The 23,817-nt window shown below is 38.8% G+C and overlaps 2 protein-coding genes across 4 annotated transcripts in view; both read right to left on the bottom strand.

Annotated features, from left to right (window-relative positions):
• Positions 1 to 18,481, bottom strand: part of LOC120746073 (protein Shroom2-like) — a 41,241-nt gene extending 22,760 nt beyond the window's left edge. Inside the window, exons 1-3 of one of the 3 annotated variants that reach the window (XM_040051304.1) lie at positions 14,446 to 18,481; positions 12,914 to 13,170; positions 9,959 to 10,107 (exon numbers count right to left, since the gene is read on the bottom strand). In XM_040051304.1, coding sequence (XP_039907238.1) covers positions 9,959 to 10,107; positions 12,914 to 13,129 — 365 coding nt within the window. In that variant the 5' untranslated portion in view covers positions 13,130 to 13,170; positions 14,446 to 18,481. Of the gene's footprint in view, positions 1 to 220; positions 4,438 to 6,285; positions 9,869 to 9,958; positions 10,108 to 12,913; positions 13,171 to 14,445 lie in introns of those variants that run through there. The other 2 variants (XM_040051301.1, XM_040051303.1) reach the window with 2 other exon arrangements.
• A 954-nt stretch (positions 18,482 to 19,435) lies between these two features.
• On the bottom strand, positions 19,436 to 22,881 carry LOC120746075 (growth/differentiation factor 8-like). Its single transcript, XM_040051307.1, has 3 exons — positions 22,486 to 22,881; positions 21,277 to 21,644; positions 19,436 to 21,012 (listed from the first exon to the last, which is right to left on the bottom strand). The coding sequence occupies exons 1-3, from the start codon at positions 22,823 to 22,825 to the stop codon at positions 20,632 to 20,634; spliced, it is 1,089 nt and encodes a 362-aa protein (XP_039907241.1). The 5' UTR covers positions 22,826 to 22,881; the 3' UTR covers positions 19,436 to 20,631.
• Positions 22,882 to 23,817: the final 936 nt, after the last annotated feature.

A 23,817-nucleotide genomic window follows, 5' to 3' on the forward strand; every position in this document is an offset into this window, starting at 1 on the left:
ACCTAAATGGGAGCTTGCATCTGAAAGAAATGCTCAAACTTACAATAAAATCCCCAAGTATCTGTCGAAAAAGGCTTAGAAGGTCAAAAACGTATAAATATCTAAAACACACCTGCTCTAGACAGCAGCAAGTCTTCAGATCTATCTGACACCGTGCAGAAATCAGGACTATTATTTTAACTAAACAATGATATTAATGAAGGACTAAACATTAACTTACCAGCTACATGAAACAAGTTGTTTCATGTGTACGTGTAAGCTGATAGTTTTGGTTCACAGTGCACACTTTCCCTCCATTTCTCCACACCCGCTTCTTTTTAAAAAACACTTGAGGACAAAAAAAGACGCACTTAAACATGAGTACTCCCACCAGCCTGATGGAGACGAGCACCCAGAGGAATCTGACAACCCCATGACTCAAGAGCTACTGCCTCCTCCTCCTCCTCCTCCTTCTCCTGCTGCTCCCAGTCTGAACACACACACACAAACACACTCCTCCTCAGGGGAGGAGATTTCCTTGAGGATTATAAAGTGGGGGATTTGAGAAAATGGAGGGGAGGAGGAGTTATTGTCCTGTCCAGCGTCCTTGCTGTAATCTAGTGTTTGGTCTGGGAGTTGCTGCCTCTGCAGAGAGCCACTGAGGCTGCTGGGAAAGTAAATGAAGACAGAGCAAGCCCGATCATGGGAATGTGGGATTAAGCCATTCATGTCATAAAATGTGACACTACCTGGATGATGTGCTTTGAAAACATGCCACTAAATTTTAGCTGAGAGTAAAAACTTCAGAGGGCCAAAATCCGCAGTTCCTCTAGTGGCCACTTGAGGCTGTCTTTAAAAAGGACTCAATCCCTGTAGTATCTGAAGCTAAAATGCTCAACTGGACAGGAGCCAGTGATCATTCAAAAATGTACACTTCTGGCTCAGTAAAATCAAACACGGTGGTCAAAAAGTCTAGAAATCAGTGGCTCATGTCAACCTCTCAAAAACATTCTTGGTTTTAACCTCTAAAACTAACACATTTTTCTGTGAAAGGTTTTTCTCACGCAACCCTTGTTTTTTCCCACTGCTGACATCTCCTTCAGTGTCCTTCCCAGGAACTGCTGCACAGACAGGAATGTTTGGCCCAGGTCCACGTCTGTTTTCAGAGATACCAGCAAATGTCAGACTGAGGGGGCAGAGGCTGAGTGACTGCCTCACCCTGAGATAACTCCTCCAAAGAGGGGGAGGAGACGGTGACAGCTTTGCAGCAGTTTAAAAACTGTGTGTGAAGGCATGTTACTGTTCAAATCCCCCACCTTATCACGTTCACTTAAATATGCTGCTGGTCTAAAAATGAGACAAATAAACTTCTTTACAGTTACTGTGTTGTAAACATTCACACAAGTCATCAGTTTTGATACGCCAACTTTAAAACACCACAGGAACCACACAAAGGTCTGAGGCTGCTTCGCTATAGCCATACAGTGAGTATATGCTTTTATTCCAAGAGCCAATCTTTCCTCCAATTCTTGCTGTTTTAGGCCAACGAGGCAAAACAGTAAAGATGGGTTTCAGGTTTTTATGGGAGCTTTTGATGAATGCACCATTAATTTAATTTGCTAGGTTGACCAATACTGATGTATGTGTCCAGTTAGTTTAACTTTAAACAATTTCACAGCTAATTCAGACCCAGACGATCTACTATTGTCCAACTTGTGATTTAAAAAGTCAGAAAAGCAGAGCCACGTCTGATCTTTATATTTGATTCACAACATATGTTATACTGCATTGCATTTAAAACTGGCAAAAGCACATGTGAGCCTTCAATTATAGCAGTGTTTGAACCCACAAATACCAGACATGCATGGATGTTGTTTGGAGGTAAATCCGAGGTGCACATTAGGAAGATCAACACAGCCAGGCTGTTTTGGCAAATCCTAAAACCACAGTTGGAGATAACAGGTATCATGAAGGTGGTTATCAACTTTTTCTGTTAAGCCACACTTTCTACGTCAGGCTCTGTGCACGCTCACATAACAACGGGGATTTCACGTGTCATGTGACTCTTCTTCTGCATAAATGATCCCTATGAGCACCACCTACTCCAATCAGAGGCATTATTATGTAAAATGGTGATAAAACTCTATAAAGAACGTAAAAATACAACACTGTTGCAAAGGTAAGATTGATGCTCCAGAAAATCATGAGTCTTGGGATTTAGTGCACAGAGTGGTAAAATAAACATTTGAATTCCACTTAATTATTTTATGGGCGAGTGTGCTCTCAGTACTGTTGTTAATTAATTAGTTATAATAAAATTCACCTTGCTCAGAGATGTTATGAAAGGGGAAACTTAGAGATTAAAATCTTTTTTGTAGTAGGATGGAAACACGTTTACTTTTGCTGTAAAGATGGACGTCTCAACTATGGGGACTCTAGCGGCCACTTGAGTCTTGAATCAAGCCCCAAGTGGCCACTAGAGGAACTGCAGTTTCTTCTATTTTCGAAACGTCAGTTTCTGCTTTTTAGCACTTTTTCATAATAATCTTGTCCTCAGGGAATAAAAAGACAGAAGATTTTTTTCACATGTTTTTCCCTGATGCATCATACCCAGAAGTGTCAGTATTTGCACAGGGAACCTTCTGCATAGCTTCTTTAAAAAGCTCAACTTTGTAACTGAGACAGCTCAGTACCCAATTTATTTTTGTTTTCCCAACAAGACGAGCAAACCTTTGTATTTGTAATTAATTAGCTGACCCACAGCAGGATACTGACATATGCAAGAAATGTTTGATTATTTATCACTCATATGACATCACCACTCCCTGTGTCACTCCATTCCTCCCTCACCCTTTCACATGCTGCTGATTCACCATCTTGCTGACACTGGAACCCAAACAAGCGGCCGTCTGCAGGGCTGATCTCGCCCCCGTTGAGCTGTGAACGCTGCCCACACAAAAGAAAGTGCCAGCGTCATCACAGCTGGGCTTATCGATGTGTCACTGCCCGCCACGGGAAACAAAGAAATAGTTTTTAAAAAAAAGAACAACGAAGAGGAGAGAAGAGGAATCGAATGCAGTGCCGAGAAAAGTGCAAAAACTTTGTTCAAATACGTGATCACCAAACATCTGGAACATCTTCAATTTTGACTAATTCAGAGTCACAGTCTCAAGTATCTTTACAAAAACCCCAGCAACCTAATTTTAGTCTTAACCTGATCAAATTTAGGCATTAGTAAGTATGAAATCACCTCCTGCTGATCTATCAAATCTCCAGAAAACAGCAGATCAGATAAACTTTTTACTCTTTACAATGAGCTTTAACAATAAATATACAATTTAATTCTACTACTATATGCCCATGCTACAGCTTTTTTTAATTTGTTTTCAGGCTGTTGGCAAACTGATATACTTAATAGCAGTGACAAAATGTGATTCAGTATAATAATTAGCCAGTCTTTTGATGGGTCCTGTGCAATGTTGAGGTTCTGCTGTTACTTCTGTTAGGTGATTGCCAGGCTGTGGCACATTATCTAAGTTTTATGGGTCTAAATGAGATCTTTTTGTTATGCCGTAAAGTCAAAATGTGGCTACAAATGTAGCAGTTTTGTGGGTGGTTGCTAAGCAACGTCATAAAAACTACATAGATGAGAACCTTCAGGGGTTTTAAGATGTACATGCGCGCCAAGTCTGATTGGTCAACCCTTTTTTTGGTGTAGAAGAATGGAGCTTTGTGGATGGAGCTGAAAGTCTTAATGGAACTACTGCCAGACTCTACTGCGCCTTCATGACAGAGGTGTGATACTGAGAAGCATCACACACTTTTCTAACACCGTGGTTCTACCTTCCTTTGTAAAATCAGCCTCTCTGCTCCTAGCAGACCTGAACTTAACACTTTCATGTGAACACAATCATTGAGCTGATAATGATCTTCATGTTACCGCTGAGCCTGATTATCAATGTTAGGATAAGGGAAACTAGATAAAGGCAAGATAGTCTGAATATGTTGAACAGGATCCAGTTATCAGTTATCCTAAGGCACACAGAATGCTGCTATCAGGCTTTTAAACACGTAGCACAAGGAACAACCACACCACACCAGTCCGTGCAGCCTTCGCTTCCTATCTGTTAGTTTGAGCTTGAGCCCGGCTGCTGCTTGAGACCTTCTGGCGTGACTTTGGACCAATCCCAAAGGCTCTTCTAGTCACTAAAGGTGATTGAGCCTTTGTTGTCTGGGCCCTACAACTGTTGGGAAATCTCTTCATTCACAGGCTAAGAATTTGCTAGTATTCCTCGTACACAATTAAAGACTGGAGAAGACAGTGCCTTTCAGTGTGTGGAACCCGGGCTAGCACTACCATTAGCTACTACTATTTAGCTGACTTTCTGCACTCCTGTTTTGTTTAAACAGGTTTTCTATTGGGCATCTAAAACTAATAATCATAATAATAATAATAATGCCAGGTCTCTCTTGGAAATGAGATTTTTAATCTCAATGAGATTTTTTACCTGGATAAATAAAGGATTAATAATAATAATAATAATAATAATAATAATAATAATAATAATTATAATTATTATTATTATTATTATTATTATTATTATTATTATTAGTAGTAGTAGTAGTAGTAGTAGTAGTAGTAGTAGTAGTATCATTATCATCATAATTTATTTATTTATTTATTTATTTATTTATTTATTTACTTTTAACGATCTGTTTATTTTATTGTGTCTTACTGTCTCTGTACATTAGCTACTATGGCACTCTCATTTGTTTTACTCTTTTTTGTGTGTACTGCACTTTGTGGCTGTCTGTGAAACACACTTAATAAATAATCTTTACTTAACATAGTAATTTTTATTATTTTGGTTGATTTTATATACTTGCTACTATACTTGTGTATATGTGCCAGTTATTCCTTCTTTTTCCCCGCTGCATTGAATCTGAAATTGCTCTTAATTCCATTTTACTATTTTAGGTTTTCATGTTTGTTGCCTTTATTATTGCTCAGCACTTTGTTGCTTTGTTTTAAAGTCTAATGTGAATACAGATGAAAAAGCGAAGCAAAAGAGTCCAGGAGGCTGAAATGACAACAGCAAACTGCAGACAACAAAGTCCACAAAGATATTTGTATTATGTTTGTATCCAGGACACCGCTGTGATCCTGTGCTCACTAACATTACTTCAGTCTCAAGAAACACAAAGCAATAATTCTGATTACTATAACTTTATACAACTTAATATATAAAATTAAAAGGATATTTATTAAAAAATGAATCATTAAGGAACATGTGCTTGTTATAAACTGACCAATCAAGTAAATTTCATCTGACCAGTTTCCATTAAATGTAACATTTCACACTATATGTAATTAAATTACTAAAAGTCAGCACTTTGGGCATAAATATTGTTTTAGTGTAAAGTGAGGAAAATGTTCTGAAACCTGAAGCTTTCCCCAGGAAATTAACATATAGATGCAGAGGGAATTGAAGTTGTTTTCAGAAGCTTTCATTCAACTCCAGCTGTTAAGCAGCAAACCAGTCTCCTAAAAATTATGTTTATGTACTATTTATTTCCAACAGCATCTAAGAAACAATCCCTGAAGACGTGCTTGATTTCATTCTCTTTTTATGGGTGTCTTTTTTTTAGCATTTTGTATCATTGCAGCTTTTAAAATCTAAGAACTGTGTAACAGGCTCTCAAATCTGTGAACATTTTAAGCTAACGATAAGCCTTTAAAACACCACATCAGTTTCACTTTGAATTATATAAATGTCAGGAGATGGGGTTTTTGGAAAGTCCCTGTAAAACCAAAAATGTCCTTTTCCCTCTAAAATCCTGCCAACAAACGTGAACGCAGGCTCGAAAAAAACAGCTTACTTATCTTTGTGGTAACACAGAGCAACAGGTTTAAGACTCCACACACATTACTTGCCTCTTAAATCCACACCGAGCATATCCGCTAAATCGGAGAATCAGTTACCCACACAGATATGGTTTACCTGCATATCAATAGCACCTGCATTTCATCTTCTTTCCACCTCAGTGCGAATCCGCAGGAAATGAAGGAAAACAGAAAAAATTCCCCTCAAGCTATTTGTTAGGCTTTGGTAAAATGTGCCTCAGCTTCTCAACCTTTATATATCATCTAGGCAGAGAAAAGCTGCCGTTATCTCAAAGTTATTCACCGCTTCCTGATTTAATCCCACTTGAGAGGAAACCAACTGATTGAATCAGAGGAGATGATGAAGTAAAAAAGACAGAATAAAAAAGACAGAAATAGAGAGAGAGGAATAGAGGAAGTACCTGGGAGTGGAAATCTTCTCTTTATCTTCTAAAAACCACACATGTCCAGAGAGTGGAAACATGCACACACATAGGAGTCTGAGTAGCCAAAGCCCCTGAAAACAATGGGCTCTGCTGATACGGCCTATCCCACTAAGCAGTGTCAACTCACCTAGGCAACATGGACTATACCACTCCTCCTGCAAACAGGGGAGGACGCCTGCACTGAAGGAGCTCCCACGGCAATTCAGCGGTGTCTCAGAGAGCTTTAAAGGTCGTCTAGCTGTTCTGAGCCCGTCGTTTGCTCTCTAAACCCACTCAGATTAAAGGTCTTCCCAGCAGCAGCTTGTTGAAACACCACCAGTCCACCTTTCCCTCCTGTTGACTCAACCCACTCTGCAAAGCTGGGTCCACGCTGTGGCTTTGCAGGGAGTAATTGGATTCAAGCTCTAAGACTCTGTTGCCATTTGCAAGCAAGAAGACGAGCATGTTCTTCTGACAGGACAGGACATGGTGACACATGTAATCAAAAAGGTTATCTGTACGGGTGCATAGCGCTGTGAGAATGAATTTGTATTCCTGATTTCTTATAGTTTTTTTTTTTTTCATATTTATACACCTACATGTTTTAAGTCATGAAACAAATGTTAATATTTGGCAAATTAGTTCATTTATTAGGAAAAAAAATCCTAAAAAATGTACCTGGGCCTGTGTAAAAAAGAAATTGCCCCCTATAGCTAATAACATGCAAATGTGACAAATATGGAAAAACTAAGAAATCAAGAAGGTGCAAATACTTTTACTCAAAACTGTACAAAGCTCTTCTTATGAGTCCTCATTTTTATATCTACAGGCATATCACATCTTTATTACAGTTTAGATGCTCATCAAAAAATTAAGCAGCAACCACCAGGGTGAAAACCTGCAGTTCCTCTGAAGTCCACTAGAGGCTGTCCCCAAAGTGAACCAGTCCCTATAGACTCCCATGTTAAAAAGTCCAACTTTACAGCAGAAATAAACATGTTTACAACCTGGTACAACAAGCATTCCTCATCTTTATGGATATTTTCCACCTTCATACAAACTGTACAGCAGATCATTTTTAAAAAAACAAATTTGGGGGGATTTTGTTGAGGCTTTAAGTTGGCATGACTGGTTTGATTGACAGCTGTGACAAGCAGTCGTCACTAATAAGACTTGCTGAGCTGGACCTCTGGACTTTGTCTGTGCTGATATATTTATGCTGATATGATCATTTATTATATTATTATTCTGCTTTGCTTCACTCTTCCTCTTGTGGCAGAGCCTCTCACAACACTTTTCAACCTCAGACTGGATACGAATGAAATTCCCTCAGTATGGAAATCAGCTTTTGTTGCTCGTCTATTAAAAGGGGCGACTCAGCAGTGTTAACTAATTACAGACCAATATCTAATCTATCTGTGCTGGACAACGTTCTTGAAGCTCTTGTGTGTGAGCAGTTAAAGGAGTTTTTACACACCAATGCCATTTTATCTGAATATCAATCAGGCTTTAGGAAAAATCACATTACTATCACAGCTGCAATGAGAGTGGTAAATGATATTACTATTGTACTTGATAAGAAACAACACTGTGCATCACTTTTTATTGATTTGTCAAAAGCATTTGACACTGTTGATCGTTGTATTTAGAGTCTTCCAGTCGGGACTCTCTGACAGAGCAGTGGCATGGTTCTCAAACTACCTCAATAATAGGTATCAGTGCATAAAATCTGATGGTCTATGTTCTGACTTTGTTACAGTGCACAACGGAGTGCCACAGGGCTCTGTATTAGGTCCTCTTCTATTTATCATTTACATAAACAATCTTGCTGATGATACAGTTATTTACAGCTGTGGTTCAACTCTTGTCCAAGCCATTGACTCCTTGAAGAAAGCCTTTTTTGCTGTCCAGCACTCATTACTTCAGCTTAAACTTGTTCTCAATGCAGACAAAACAAAGCTCATGTTGTTTTCTAAATCAAGGAAATGGGCCCAAACAATTCCATCAGTAACCACTCTTGAAGGTTAAAAAATAGAGTTGGTTCACACTCTTGATTGATGACTTCAATTTTGATTGATGACTTGCTCACCATCAAACCACATGTAGAGAATCATGTGAAAAATCTGAAGTTAAAACTGAGATTTTATTTTCATAATAAGTTGTGTTTCTCTTTTAATACAAAGAAGCGGCTTGTTGCTGTGACATTTTTGCCTGTGCTGGATTATGGAGATATTCTATATATAAATGCTTCTGCTCAATGTCTTTGAATGGTTGATACTGTGTATCATGCTTCTCTGAGGTTCATCACTAACCGTAAATCTCAGACTCACCCTGTGAGTTATACTCTCAGGTAGGATGGCCTGCTTTGGCAAGTTGGAAGAACTCTCATCTATACAGTTTTATATATAAGGCAATACTTGGGTTGCTACCTTCTTATATATGTTCCCTGCTTACAATGAAACATGCTGGTCGGTATTCTCTTCGTCTGCATGGTTACTTGTTGCTTTCTGTTCCATTTGCCCGAACTGAATTTGGTAAAAGAGCTTTTGTTCATTTAGCACCCTCGGCTTGGAACAAACTGCAGAACGAATGGAAAATAACTGAATTCATTTTATTAAGTGCTTTTAAATCTAAACTACGAATCCTTGAGGACAAGTCCATAACATGCAACTGTTTCAATTAGATGCTGCCTGTGTTTAATTAGGTAATTTCTGTAACTGTGGGACACCTGCTGCTGCCTATCTTGGCCAGGTGTCCCTTGAAAAAGAGGTTTTTAATCTCAATGGGATCTTCCTGGTTAAATAAAGGTTAATAATAATAATTAACAATTTTCTTTATTGTTAGGTCGAGTTTTTGATTTATAATTTCAGCATCTTGAGCATTAGTTCTTGTTATGTTTGAGTTCGTGTTATTGTTTGGAAGCCTGTTACGCTGATTCACTCTTTTAGGTTTGCTTTTGGATCATTGGATTTTTCATTCAGACAATTTTCATTTCTGACATGTCTGCATTTCACTGTTAGCAACATTTACAGACTTTTCAAAAGTTAGAAATCTGATGAGCTGCTGACCTGCAGGTTAAACTGGTCTCTTACCATCTCCCAGTTGAGCTGGCTTGACAGAAGTTTGGAGGGAGGGGCATTTGGTGGTCCTCTCGGTGTAATTTACAAGTGGTTATCTGTGCTCTGGAATAACAGCACTGGCCGGAGCCCTGCTGCCTCCACAATACCAGCTTTTGTTTAAGCCTCGGGAGCAAACAAACAGCGAGAGGCCCACGTAAGAGACTGTCAGGCTGCAGCCGACCTTCCTCTCCATCCCACAAGCTCGTGTTTGTAGAAGAAACACTGCAGGGCTTTAGCATTTTCAGGGGACAACGTGTTCTTCTGAACCACATATTACTTGTGTCTGCATTTTCTTTCTGATATATACCGTCAGACTCCGGCACTGTGGTTTTGACCTCTGACCTCCTGCTGAACTCCTGCTGACCGGCTGGCTGATGCTCAGCCCCAACAAGCTACACATGAGCCAAGAAAGCAGTCAAACATAGTAAAAACTGGTATAAACCCCCCAAATCCTAAGAAAGTTCCTCTTTTGTTCCATAAAAAAAATATAAAAAAATATATATATATATAAAAATATAAAGAAGTATCTGCCATTTTTGCTGTAACGGTACCTTCGGACCACCAAGGTCAGGGTCTTGTGGGAGCTCTTCACCAGGCATATGGCCTCCTGCCGAGAGCCACTAAGGGGAACTGAGTTCACACTCACAATCTCATCGCCGGCCTGAAGACGGACCGCCGCAGCCACGCTGCCATCCTCCACCTGGGCAACACGAGGATAACACACATGGAAGTTACTGCATAACAGGCCACTCTGTGACCCAAACTTGTGTGTGTTTTTAGGGCTCCACAGAATCACAATATCACTAAATGCATCACTTGGTAAGCAAGAAAATCTCTTTTAGTTTTCACCATTATTACATTTTGCAAAGGTTGCAGTCACTTGGGTGAAACTAGTCACAACTAAATATACCTCTTTGGTTGCTGGTAGGTCGCTTCAGTCAGCAGTAGCTTCCATGGAAGACGCTGACTCAGTGGTAGTAAAATTGTGAAATGTATAAACCAAACTGGAAACTGTTTGTCTTCAAAATAAAAGTTGCACCTTTTGTCATGTATTGGTTGCAACAGACTACCTTTACTCTGAAAGTGAACAATCTCTGTTTTTGGTCTGTGTTAAACTTGTTCAATTTTCAAACTATGTAAACTCTGGGTGGCAGTGGCAACCTGCTAGCAACCAAACCAAACAACTCTCTATGTTACCAATTTCACTTGGCAACAGTCAGCAACCACTCAACAATCACTCAGCCAATACATGTTGGCTCAGTGGCCAATACACTGACCAGTCTCTACACCTCAGCGCTGAAATTTTCAATATGTTATCTTCAGTATGTTAAGGTTAAAAAAAAATCCTGCAGGAATACACCAATCAGAGCACCAACACAAAACCTGACACACAAAGCTGTCTAAACAGAGAGTGTGACAAACTGAACTCAAACTTTGTCTAAAAAGAACATCTGTGTATCTGACGACTGCTCCACCTTCACTTTCTCCATTACAACGAGCAACGTCCATCTTTTACATACATCTATGGTTTGGTAGAACATTGCTGCACCTTTGGCACCATCCCCTGGATAAAGTTTACCATTGTAGTACAGAGTTATTCTTATTATTTCATAGGCAAAAGTAGAAAGACATGCATGATTAAACCACCTGATAGAACCAGCAAAAAAAATCCCAGAAACACGAGGCATCACACCAACTTATATTTTCCTATTTTCTTTTTTCTTTCAGGTGGATGGTTCACTCAGTAAACTGTTTCATTATCCAGGAGAACCTGTGTTGGCTGCAACCCGAGTCCTCTGATTAATATTAAAACCCTGAGCCACCTGTAATCTGAGGTACCCTGAGATGTACCGCTTCATGCAGCAGCAGATGGAAAAGGTTGCTGCTGCCCCGCTGATCAGCAGGCAGACAAAAGCTTCAACGCTCTCAGGAATATGACCCTAAATTTCCAAGTAATTTGAAGTTAAGTTACTCTGCAACCGCTGAGGGCACATTTCAACCTCAGGTGTAACATCTCACACTGCTTTCAGCGGCTCTAATTAAAGTCCAATGATTCAGGCACAGACAGGGTTTAAATTCTGCACCAGACATCTAACTGAAATGAAACAGATCGAGGGGATTCCTGTTCATCAGTCCATCCTTCCCATTCCAAATCTCAAATATTACCTGTTACAGTGCAAGGAAACTGCTAATGTGCTCTGACACAAGAGTTTAACATATTCTCCAATGCGTTGAATATCTACAGCCAACATACAAAAGTATTTCTTAAAAATTAAGGGCCAGAGTTACTAAGTGTGGCAGACAAGAGGTTTAAAAAACTAATTTTGACTCCAAATATACCAGAAATCATTTAGAAGATGTACTGAAGAATGTAAGCATTATTACCATCAGAAAACACTCTTACTGTGAAAACACTCTTACTGCGTCACATGCATGTGTTTTCTGCATGCCCTGTGAGGCTTGCAGGTGTTTATTACTGTAAATACTGCAAACTATGAAATACTGAAGAGAAAATGGATGTTTCTGCTGAATAGGTTACTAATTATTTAAACAGAATAACAAAAAAAAAATCTTTAAAACCAACAAGTTAGCATTTAGTCAAGTTTAACAGATGTACAAATTATGCATTCGAAACTGTTATTTCGATTCTTTTCTTAATCAAATCATATTTTAAATGCAGCTACAATGGGTGACGCTAAATGTCCACACACTCCTTGATAACACATCACTCCACTCAAGAGGGTAAATGCAACATACAGCTTAGCCATTCATTTCCTATTTAGGCACTGCACATTCATAAAATAAGAATAATTAGTTTTACTAGCTAGTATATTGGGAATGTATTGTTCAAACCAGACATTTGAACATCTGGTTAAACATTTCAGACATTAATTAAAAAAACTTCAGATGTGTCTGACTCCCATCAACAGCTGTATTTTAAAAACTATAGTAATATGATATGTAACCGATCTACTACCAGTTGTGATGTTGCAGAGCTCTGTGTGTATGCACTGCTGAGAAAGGATATGGAGATGTGCTTGGAGGCAGAAACATAGTTAAAAACCTGAAACACTTAAACCCAGTGTAACAATTATCTGTAGTGCCAGTCCTCCCAAATCTTTCTGGTAACACCATCGACGTTTGTTGTTCCATTTGAATAAACACTCCTAGCAATAACTATTGTAATCACGCACAAAAAAAGACATTTTACTGCATTCATTACAGTGCAATTTGCAATAAATTAACTTTATGTTGTGTTTTTATTATTCATTTAAATACTCTCCTCCCTAAAAATGTATCTGACAAACACATACACGATCAGTCCATGCCTTTCTGGCTCAAAATGGACACTACTTAGTTTAACTAAATCCTGATGGCAGTTCTTTAACACCAAGAGACGGGCAACTGAATCTGCTCTTCACAGGTAAATAAGGTTAATGAGTAAAAAAAATGATTACATGTTCTTTTAAATCACTGTACAAAAAGCACAAAGTTCTGCGTGTTACCTTTGTGATGATCAGGGGTTCTCTGTGTTCAGTGCCTCCCCTCAGTGTGAAGCCCCACGGAGCTCTGCCTTGGAGCAGCACCTCCACCAGCTCTTTGTCCTCCTCTTCCTCTACGTTCTTCTCCTTTACTGTCCCTCTCCATTTGTCCACCTCTCTCCACCACTTCATCTCCCCTGCTGAGAGCTTCAGGTCATCTCTGTAGTCCACAGCATGCATGACGCCTCTGGTTCAGTGAGCTCCATCAATACCAGCTCACTCTAAGGAAAGACGGAGCATTTAATGACTGGGGCACCACCAAGGGGGGGCCGGGGGGGCACGGGCCACCCCCACAAAGTTTGTTGGCCCCCTCTGGGCAAGAATGTCCTATGTTGGTAATAATTTTGATAAAGGTGAGGATAAGTGAGAGGAAGACACTGTACAATGAGTTGAAACCTTAACTTGTTATTTATTTTTGCATAAACAATTTTTGTCATTCGTATTGTGTCACTTTATATGTCCCTCACAATTTCCCGTCACCGCTCCCCTGTATTTTATTGGCCCCCATATGGCCACCCCAATGAAAATGTTCTGGAGGTGCTCCTGTTTACAGAGCCAAACGGCAATAATTAAATAGCTGTTAGCTGTCTGCTAGGCTACATTTAGCCACTGAATAGGATCACTGGACTCTGTTTGTGTCTTTGTTGCATTTTAATGAAGTTATTTGACAAATAATATGGATTTTATTTGTGAAGTTTGAGAATGTCCGAAACTGGTTAGTAGGTAAATGGGTCTATGTGTTATAGCTGTATAGTTTATAGGCGCAATTTGCTAACCAAGCTAGCATTAGCTGATAACTTAGCACATCACCCACTTGTTGACATTTGGTGACTTTTGGCTCCAACATTAACATTATAATTACCATCTTTTACATACAGTCTATAGTTTTATGATAAAGTCATAAAATTGTCATTGCTAATGATTTACACTGAAAACCTTTTAAAGAGAGTGAATGTGATGTATTACTGGGGGGGAAAGTGTTAATACCATTAAAGCATCTAGTTGTTTTCTTTTTTAAAAAGGCTGTTTTCATCCAGCAGGTTCCAAACAGTTTGAAAACCCTGCTCAGTGATGGTTTTTAAACCTTTAACACTAAAGTGTCTTAGAAATGTTTACCCAGAGCCTAAATCAGTGATAAAACAAGCTGTTCCAACAACACACAACCAAAGCTTGTTGTGGCCAGGTTGCCACACCCCCATAGAATATGATACAACCTTAAATTGACAGGCAGCATCTTCAGTGTTACAAATGCTAACATACATGTCAGATAAACTGCCCCAATCAGCCTTATGTTTTTTATGTTTTTAAATATGTTTTAGATATACAAAATATTGCATATTTTACCACTGTATAGATGTGAAAACACCACTAACCATATTACGGCAGATAAAAATCAATTATGACTGTATGAGAAATTAAAATGAGCTAAAGTTGAAGAAAGTTGAAAATTTAACCCTTATTTTATGATTTATATAATTTCGACACCTTTGACTTACTGTAAACGAACCTTCTCTCCACAGCCTCCAGCAGGTGATGGTGTCGCTCTTTCTCCAGTCTTTTCTTTTAACCTGAAGAAACTCGAACCGCTGTTCAGAAAACTTCAACCCTCCTCAGAGACTCGCAATCATCTCTCCCTCGGTCTTCTTACACCTGTCTTATGATGTCACTACGCCCCCTAGCGGCGGCGTCTCACCGTTTGATGCCTTCACTTGCTGCTGTAAACTTCAATCTCCAATGAACCTTTCATTTACTGACATTTGCTGGCGTTTACTGACCCGTCTGACTGAACCTAAATGCACCACAAATATTTGATTTTCTTTATTTTTTTTTCTTTTTACTTTAAATCTGCAAGTTTCCTTTTCTGTTCTTAAACCTTAGCCATGAAGTAAATATTTAAGTGATTACTCTCTTATTAGCTCCATCCTTCCTTTCTATCAGCCAGGTGCAACAGCTCATTGAGAGTTTTAACTGCAGACTATTTTGCATATTTAGGTTTGTGACAACTTGTTTTAAAAAGATGATTCCATAATTTTATACTTATGATTTTGGGAAAAAAATATCTGTGATTAATAACAATACTCTACATTATTCAAGATACTCTATTTTATTATACTCTTTCAAGGTTGTATTCCATTTTGGATATAATTTACAATAAAGGTGACAAATGAACCCACATTTACAGACCAAGTGTGGCAGAAAGAAAAGCTCAGCTTGTCTCTCTTCATCAGCAAGACTACGCAAAAACTAGCAGGTAGAGTTTCACACATTTCTGGTCCTCAAATGCAGCAACACAGCCTGATGTTTAGACCTCAAAGTGGGAAACTCAGAGCTGGACGTTAGCACGCTTTTTGCAGGGGGAAAAAAAACATCTTTGTTTGTTAAGTGCACCTGCCACCTGCCTATGCAATTTTAACAAGAGACTAAATAAGTGTGATGAGTTTACTTCAGTTCACTGCACAGTCACCCACGTGGATATGTGTCACCCGTGGACGCTCTGCTCCAACAGCGGGACAAAGACGTTTGGGTCAGAAACCCCCGTGAAGCACAACAACAGTCAGGACATCTGCACGCGGCTTCAAATTGAGCTGAAACCTCCCTGCTAAGTCACGCTTTCTGTTCTCATGCTTGAATTTTGGCTGACGGCGCCAAACTTTCCTGATTATTTACACACTATTGGACCAGTCAGTGACTTTCTCCAGATTTGTCCTCCATGGAAGGAGGCTGAAAGTTATTCTGCTTATATAAACTGTTTAAATGCATGTTAAGGCTAAACATGGGCAAAGTAAAAAACAAAACAAAACACGAGGTCAGGGGATGTACAAGTCCTCGCTCTGAGCCAAAATCCAGGATTCAGACTGCTTGAAAGGCTCCTGAGTTTTTTCTACACTGGCTCTGTGTGATGTCATAGAGGGGGGGAGATATCCCTAATATGGTCAGCTCAGGCACAATAAACTCAGGGGTAGGAGTCAAAACTGCTTGTTCCAGACAGAGGATGAGCCGAGGAGGGTTCGAGCTACTCTAAAAGAGCCCAATAATGAAAGGACATAGAGCTGGCAATAAGCACAACTGATTTTCCACCACTGTCATTCACATCATAAATTCCACCTCTTACTGTTCATCTGCAAAACTGAAAAAAGTATTACAACCAAACTTTCATCGAGCAGTTTTCAGATCAAAGCTCTAAAAAAACAACAATGCTCACCGTCTGATTGGCAGCTAAAAACAGAGAAATCTCCCCGAGGAGGTGGCGGAGACTAAAAATAGGTGCCATAACAACCCAGTTTTGCTTTAGATGTTTACAGTATTTTTTTTAAACTTACAGTATATATCTGACACAAGAACAGGAGAACAGAGTCTTCAGAAAGTTGCTGAACAGCATAAATGCATGTAAATGTTTCTTGTGTGCCAATTCTGAAAGTGATGGAGTCACAAAGACAAGGTGCTTCACAGCAGAGGAAACCGCTCAGTCAGATCTTCCATTTGGCGAGAGGTTGTTCAGAAAATTGTATTTGATTTTATCAAATGCTCCATATGACCAGTCATATTCAGAAGCATGACTGCGATCTTTATGGTAATGTTTAGGCAGCTTGTTAATTTTTGAATCAAAATGTTTGTAAGAGCATGCTATACAACAACCTGTGGTATTTTCTTGTTGACTAAAAGCATCCCAGTAAAGCATTTCACATGTCAGGTCCTTGATGAGATTGAGTTTGACAAACTGCAGGTGTTCTGTTATAGGTTTAGTTTTCAGATTTTACATAATAAGGTATTTTGAGACCGCAGTCGTTACAAACTGTCACACAATAAAGCTGATTCATTTTTTATGGATCCTTTTGTGGATCTTCCTGAACTTAACACGCCTTTAAATTTCTTATTTTTCCTGACCAACAGTGTTGGTTCACATCACTGCAACGATGTAGTGGTATACAGCACTGTGCAAAAGTGCAAAAATACTCATTTCTTTCTGTTTTACGTCCAATTAGACAGATTTTGTTGTAATTCCTTTAAGTGGTCTTGAGCAACAGTTCTCCAGACTTTCTGAAGGTCTTTCTAAGTGTTTCTTTTGATACTGGCTCCTTTTTCACTCATTTTCAGTTCAATCCTTCTACCTGGACATTTTGAGAGGATATTTTATTTGTTTTTTGTCTTTTTTTGGGGGGGGGGGCTTTGTCCTGTCAATCATTCAAGCATAAAAAGGCACCTAACTTAAGGATGAACAGACAACAAAGAATTGATTTAAACTGTATCTTTTGCCAGTTTAGGAATCACCTTGTTGGTATAAAAATGCCATTTATTTCTGTCAACCTGTGTTATTGTTAGCATTTTTCATAGATTCAACTAAAGAAATTGGTAAAAAAAACAAAAAAAACAATTATGTGTTTTTCTGACAGGCTGCTTATAATAAACTACTGTTAGCAGAAAACTTAACATATCTCAGGATGGTGTGCAGCGTATCTCTAAAAAGTTGAGGAAACTGGACAAGGGGAGGACAAAAGCAGAAGTATCAAGCCTAGCAATGTATATTCATGTCCCTAAGTAAAAGGAACATAATCCAGCAAAGACCTGACACAGATCCCAAACAGATCATAGATTTCCTAGATCCTAGTATAACAGCGAAAGGCAGAAATATCCAAAGAAGAGCTTTGAATGTTGTTCAGGAAGCATGAAGAACTATTCCTGCAGACTACTTTCCTATTCCTGAAGAAATTATATATTTCCCTTTTTCCTAGTACCATATAAGGAAATTAGGAGTATCACAAGACTTTTGCACAATACTGCACTTTAGTATGTGTCAGTACGCTGGGACTTCTCAAAGCTAATTCTGCTGATAACAAATAAATACTGAAGTCACAAAGCTCAACGAAGAGAACACGGCAAACAAATTACGTACCAAAATGTGACAGTACTTTATGAGGCAGTGGTTACATTCAACGTTTAGACTCAGAATAAAGAGACTAAATTCATTTATGACAAATCTTCACTTCAAATTACCCCACAATGGCTTTTTCTCCTGCCTCCAGTTAACACGTGACAAAGTCTCTGCACACAATCCACCACGACAAAAATACAACAGCAAAATAAAATTCCAACACTGAATAACACCTGCAACAACGTCCTCAAAAAAAAAGAAAAAAAAGAAAAGGGGAAAAAAGAGCAACTCTTTTCCTCTAAAATGAGCGCTGGAACAGGGAGAGGGACAAAGTGCCAGATCAGAGTCATTCAGTTCATGTTTTTCAAAATAAAGGCGCACATGGAAGATGCCCTGCAGGGTTTGCTTTGGTCAAGGCTCATATCAGGACAGGATTTCATAAAATAGGACAGGAAGCAGCAGGGGTCCATCTACTGAGTCTGAAAGTCGTGTTTTGTGTGAAAGTTGAGTTAGGATGGCAGAAAATTCCAGACATTTGCACATATGATTATCTGATATTACTGTATTTAGACCCCCATATTGAGTCCACCAAAGTACAAAGTGCTGATTAAGTTAAAAATGCATTTTTATATGCATACAGAACATTTAACAAACACTGGAGATACGAAAGTAACATTAACAATAATACAGATTTCTGATCGTGCACAATACTGTAACTGAAAAGCAACAGCTGGATAAGCCATGTTTTTCTTCAAAGGTGGCCTATTCTGCTGTTTCTTATTTCATTTCCTGCTATATTTATCCCATTTCAATGGTGAATGTTCATATAAAACATGGCCAAGTTTGAATTAATGCAGTTAGTATGTAAGTAATCGAAGAGCCAAACTCTGTGGCTTCAGACAGTTAAACTACTTACAAATCCAAGCTCTGCAAAGCACTCTGTAAATAACAATTAAACATGATGAAATTAGTTTTAACCTACAAAACTAATTTCAGCAAAGATGCCTTCATCAGGGAGTTACACAGGGGTCCTTCATCTGCTCAACCATCTTTTAAATAAAACTTTTATGGTCCAAAGTTTGACTTTGAGTTTGTGATTGCTGTTAAATTTCAGCTTCACATTTACCATGAAAATGAATCAGGATCTTTAATTTGGGACAGATTCATTAAAAAATGACTAATTTTGATCATCTTCAAATTGCATAATAAACTAATGGCCAAACGTTTGGACATATGAAATGACTGCTGTGAAATTTCATCTTTATATGGCAATTACTTACTTTTAGATATTTACTTTTTTTTTTTCATTCAAATTCTCTGTTGAATCCAGCAAATATGACACGCTGTACCCTAAAAACAAAAAAATATCAGCAGCTAGTCCAGATCAAAATTTGAATACATCAAAAATTCTGGAGCTTCCAGATGGTATTCTAATTTTTAAAAACAAGATTTTTTTTTCCATTTTTGTGACTAACATTTTAATGTTAAAGAATATTTTACATTTTACTTTTCATTATTGTAAAATATAACTATATATCATTCAAAAAGTGTCACTAGTTTTCTTTTGCAATGTAAAGTTTTTTAATAGTGTGCATTCAAATATGGGGCATTTTTTGCATTTTAGCCAGCCAATACTCAGACGTTTTTTAATAACACTGTCCCAATTTACCTGAATTGTTCTGATGGTAAGAAATACCAGCGAATATTTTAGGCTTTTATTGTTAATATTTTGAGATATTCATGTTCAAACATTGCCTCACACTTTAATGTGCGAAAAGGCCTGAAAGTGGGTAAACACACCAATAAAAAAAGATATATGAAAAAAAGATATATGTGTGTAAGACTGCATCTTCTGTTATTTTCTGAAAAAGTGAATATATTAACAGTGATTATCTCAAAAGCCTTAAAGATTATACTAAAAACAATAGCTTATATTCAATAAGTCTTGTATAACAATATAGTCAATGACTATTTGTAAAGGTTGTGTAAAAACTGTTATGGTTTAAACTTCACTATTTGATTAGCACTCCTCATGGAGCAGTTTAAAAAAAGCTCTACAAAGCTAGCAGCAGACACACACACACACACAGTTAGAGAACATAGTGCAGCATTTAGCAGCTAAAAATACAGACATTTTCCCAGAGGAGACCAAAAACTGTGCTAAAAGAGTTACTTGTAATACTATACTTTTACTAACTTTTACTCTTGTATTCAGTTTTGAATCCTGCCTAAATGCGTTTTATATATATATGAGATATTAGATATATTTAGCATTTAATATATTTAGATTTTTGTCTAAATGCTCTTTTTGCACATTTGAAATTGTCTTTCTGTTGAAATACATTTTTTTTTTAAATTTGGTTGCATTGCTTCATTTTACATTCGGACATAAAATGAATGAGCTTCTTACTCTGTATCTACTGAGTGTGTTAAATGCTTAAAATGCTTAAATGCTGTGTTAAATTGTTTTTACAGGTTTATAGCACAGCAGTTACATATATAAAAAGTAAGCAATCATTATATGAATAAATTTGTGCGACTTTTGAGCATTTCTGGGCTCGCTGTTGGTTTGTTTTTGATGCGTGTTTGCATCCTGTTTGGTCAATTTTTGTTTGGATTAGAACACAAAGACCAAAACTGAATAACTGAAATGACTTATTTCATTGTTTTGGATGTTTTTTTAGCATCTTTGGAACCTGTTTATTGGCTGCTTTTCTTAAACTACTAAATCAATCTGAAAAAAAAAGTGCAATATTTGAAATCTTTGCATCATTTCTGTTAGACGTTTCATCCTCACGGATGCCTGATATCCTCAAGAGCAGCCACAGTGGTCAACCACCATGGAGTGGATCTTTCCATAGATGATCTGCTCCTTGCGGTTGAAATAGAGCATGTTAATGGGCGACATCTTGGTGGGTGTGCAGCAGGGCCCAGCTGTACCCCGTGGGTTAGCCTTGTTCACCAGGTGTGCATGTGGGTACTGCTGCAGGTGCAGGAACTCACACTCCCCTGAGCAGTAGTTTGCTCGGTAGCGTTTGGGCGCAATAATCCAGTCCCACCCAAACTCCTCAAAGTCAACGGTGAGTGGGTATCTACAGCAGCGTGTCTCCACAGACTCTTCATCACAGTTGAGGCCCGAGTCACGACGGGATCTCTTGAGGTTGTCGAGGATCTTGACCTCGATGAAGGGTTGCTAGGAAGGAGTTGTAAATGGAAAATTAAACAGTAATGTATAAGACAGCCTGGAAGGTTTATAGTTTATAGTGCCTAAACCTGACCACATAGTTTTTGGTGCCTCACTTTATTAAGTAATAATTTTGTTTCATTATAAAAATTATCATAGGTACTGGGCTCACTTGAAATTTAGCCAATAATTAACCATTGCTTAAGTGTAATGCATAAAAATAGCTGCTACTGCAAACCAATACTTATAGAGTCATAGAGGAAATAGACTCACCAGTCCTTCCTCTCCAGGCTCTGCTGAAGTAACGGCCAGATCTTCTCCTTTGGAGTCGTAGGCGTTGATTTCTATGCCATAGTTGGTTTCTGGTTGACGCAGCCAAGCCTGCAGCAGAGACTTGATGTCGATGCTCTGCCAGGAGCCAGCACCAGCGTCAGTGTCAATTTTCAGGGAGCGAACCCGGACGCGGGTGCTGTTTCCCTCCTTGCCAGGTTTGAGGCGGGAGACCTGCAGGAAGACGGTGGTAACCACGTCAGCAGGCCGCAGGTGAACCCACAGCTGAGCGCTCAGGATGTTTTTGGGCTGAATCTTTGGACTGAGGCTGAACAGACAACAGGACAATTCGTCCTGGGCGATTGGATTGTCTGGAAGAAGTGATTCATATAAAAACAAAAAACAAAAAAAAATGTTATGCTGTTGCATTAGAAACATTTTCACATAAACTTTTGGTTGTCATGCATGCAGACATTCACGAAAGGATATTATTATAATTATTAAAAATATTTATTAAAACTGGAAATTCTGTTTTTGCTGTGCCACTACAATATTTTTAGTGGCCCCCCATGTGGCCACCCCTATGAAAAAATTCTGGAGGTGCCCCTGATCATTTGAACGATGTTATTCCAGTTAATGCTGTCAGTCAATTGTCTGTTTTGTCTCCTTTTTGGAAAACTAAATGAACAGATTTGGAGAAATTCTGTAGCTAGAATTTAATGGTGATTTAAGATATGAGTGGTATTAGTATGATAACTCCTTAAATGTTTCATTTGTCCTTCAATAATGGTATTTTGCATCACCATAACTTCTAAATTCATCAACTAGTTAATCTAAGATTAAAATTCTCCAGATTAAAACGACAGAAATCTGGTGCTAACCACCCCAATTGAGCATGTGAAGGCTGGGAGGCTCCCTCAAACGCTCAACACCAGTAATACCAAATACAAATCCTCGTTAAAGATAATTGTTGGTCACCTGCCATTAAGATTTTATGGCTAATATAAATATAAACATCATATCATATAAACATTTACGGCCTTAAAGTCGTCGCTCAGGTCTGTTTGGTCGTTTGCGCCTCAGCAGTATCCTATTTTACTGCGCCTCTTTACGCACAGGATTTACGCACAAAAAACGTGCAAAACTATTTATTTATTCATGTATTTATTTATTTATTTTAGGTATAAACCCCTCAGTGGTTTGTTTAGTTACGCGTTGTTGCCATTGTGATGATGGTCTCCGTGGTTGCGTGGTCTTCGTCCTCCACCCGCGGGTCATACTGGTCCAGCAGCTGTGTCAGAGGAGGCGCTTTGGGGATCAGCTGGCGGATCATATCGCGGCTGATGTTGGGCGCCTGCTCCAGCCGCAGGATGCTGAGGATTTGCGACTTGATGCTGTGGAGCCTCATCTGCTTGCTGTGCTCCCGGAAGTCGCAGGCTGAACACTGCTCTCCGCTCTCCCCCAGCAACTTGGAGGTCTGGTTCATCTCCATGGCAAAACCCGAAGAGGAAAAGAAGATAACGGAAACGCTCAGGCAGAGCGAGAGGAGCATGCTGGAGAGAAGAAGTGAGCGCAGTGACGCCGTCTGATGTGAGCCTGTCCCCCCAGGACTTTATGATTGGCTGCATTTTTTTTTTTTTTTTTTTTTTTTTAGAAGTGACATTTAAAGAGGTAGGACAACTTTTCAGATGTGAAATAATCAAATACGTTTGATTGAAGTGTGTTTATAACAAGGTTTAAAAATGCAAAGTGGGACAAATGAAGCAATGCCACACTACAGTGTGACATAGCCTAAACACAGAGATATAAACATCTCTAAACGTTTCAGTCATGCACACAGCTAAGTCAGCTAGCTGGATCTCTTAGAATAAGCTTTTTCTTTCTTTTCTTTTGGTAACATCAACACAGAGGGAGTTTTAAAAAGTGAATTGACAGGTGCGCATTGCATTTTCCTCTCCAAGACCTATTGTTTGTATTTTATTTTGTTTTGCCACCAGATGGCGCCGCTGACTCTGTGTCTACATTCTGAGCTGCACAAACTCCCACTCTGCAGGACTCTGAAGGCACCATCACCTGCTCATGATCCATATTTACATTTTACTCGAAGTTGTTGCTTCCTGTTTGCCGAGGCTTAAAAATCACTCTCAGCTGTAAGTGTTAACTGGAAAGCTAAATCTACAGTTTAGTTTGCGCTTGCTGTTTATTAGATGACACATACGGAATGATATAACACTATGTTGTTGTTTTTATTTGAAAGAGAATCTATCCTGCTCATTTCTAGCTACACGTTTCTATTCTTGGACTCTCCTAGAGTAGCTTTGCATGAATCACAGTTCAAAATAATCCTTCTTTTTCTTGCATTGGGCCCCAGTGTTGCCCCTCAGTTCATCCTCTGTGTGAAACCAGCTTTGTAGCTCCTCTCCCTTTAAGCCTGCAGGGTCTGCCCCATTAGTTTCTCTTTGTGTTTTTGGCCTGCAGCTGACTTTCTTCTGATTGGCTGCCCCTCACAAACAGAAGGTTTCACACAGAGCCAGAGCCGGTGCA

The sequence above is a fragment of the Simochromis diagramma genome, unplaced genomic scaffold (assembly GCF_900408965.1).
Source record: "Simochromis diagramma unplaced genomic scaffold, fSimDia1.1 OVJJ01000107.1, whole genome shotgun sequence".
Classification (NCBI taxonomy): Eukaryota; Metazoa; Chordata; class Actinopteri; order Cichliformes; family Cichlidae; genus Simochromis; species Simochromis diagramma.

What these genes read in the sequence shown, in the direction of transcription:
- LOC120746075 (XM_040051307.1), bottom strand. Translation starts at nt 22,825, where the DNA reads ATGCTCCTCTCGCTCTGCCTGAGCGTTTCCGTTATCTTCTTTTCCTCT. An exon ending in CATCACAATGGCAACAACGC is followed by an intron (nt 21,645 to 22,485) that starts GTAACTAAACAA and finishes CACTTCTTCCAG; the next exon opens with ACAATCCAATCGCCCAGGAC. An exon ending in AGCCTGGAGAGGAAGGACTG is followed by an intron (nt 21,013 to 21,276) that starts GTGAGTCTATTT and finishes ACTCCTTCCTAG; the next exon opens with CAACCCTTCATCGAGGTCAA.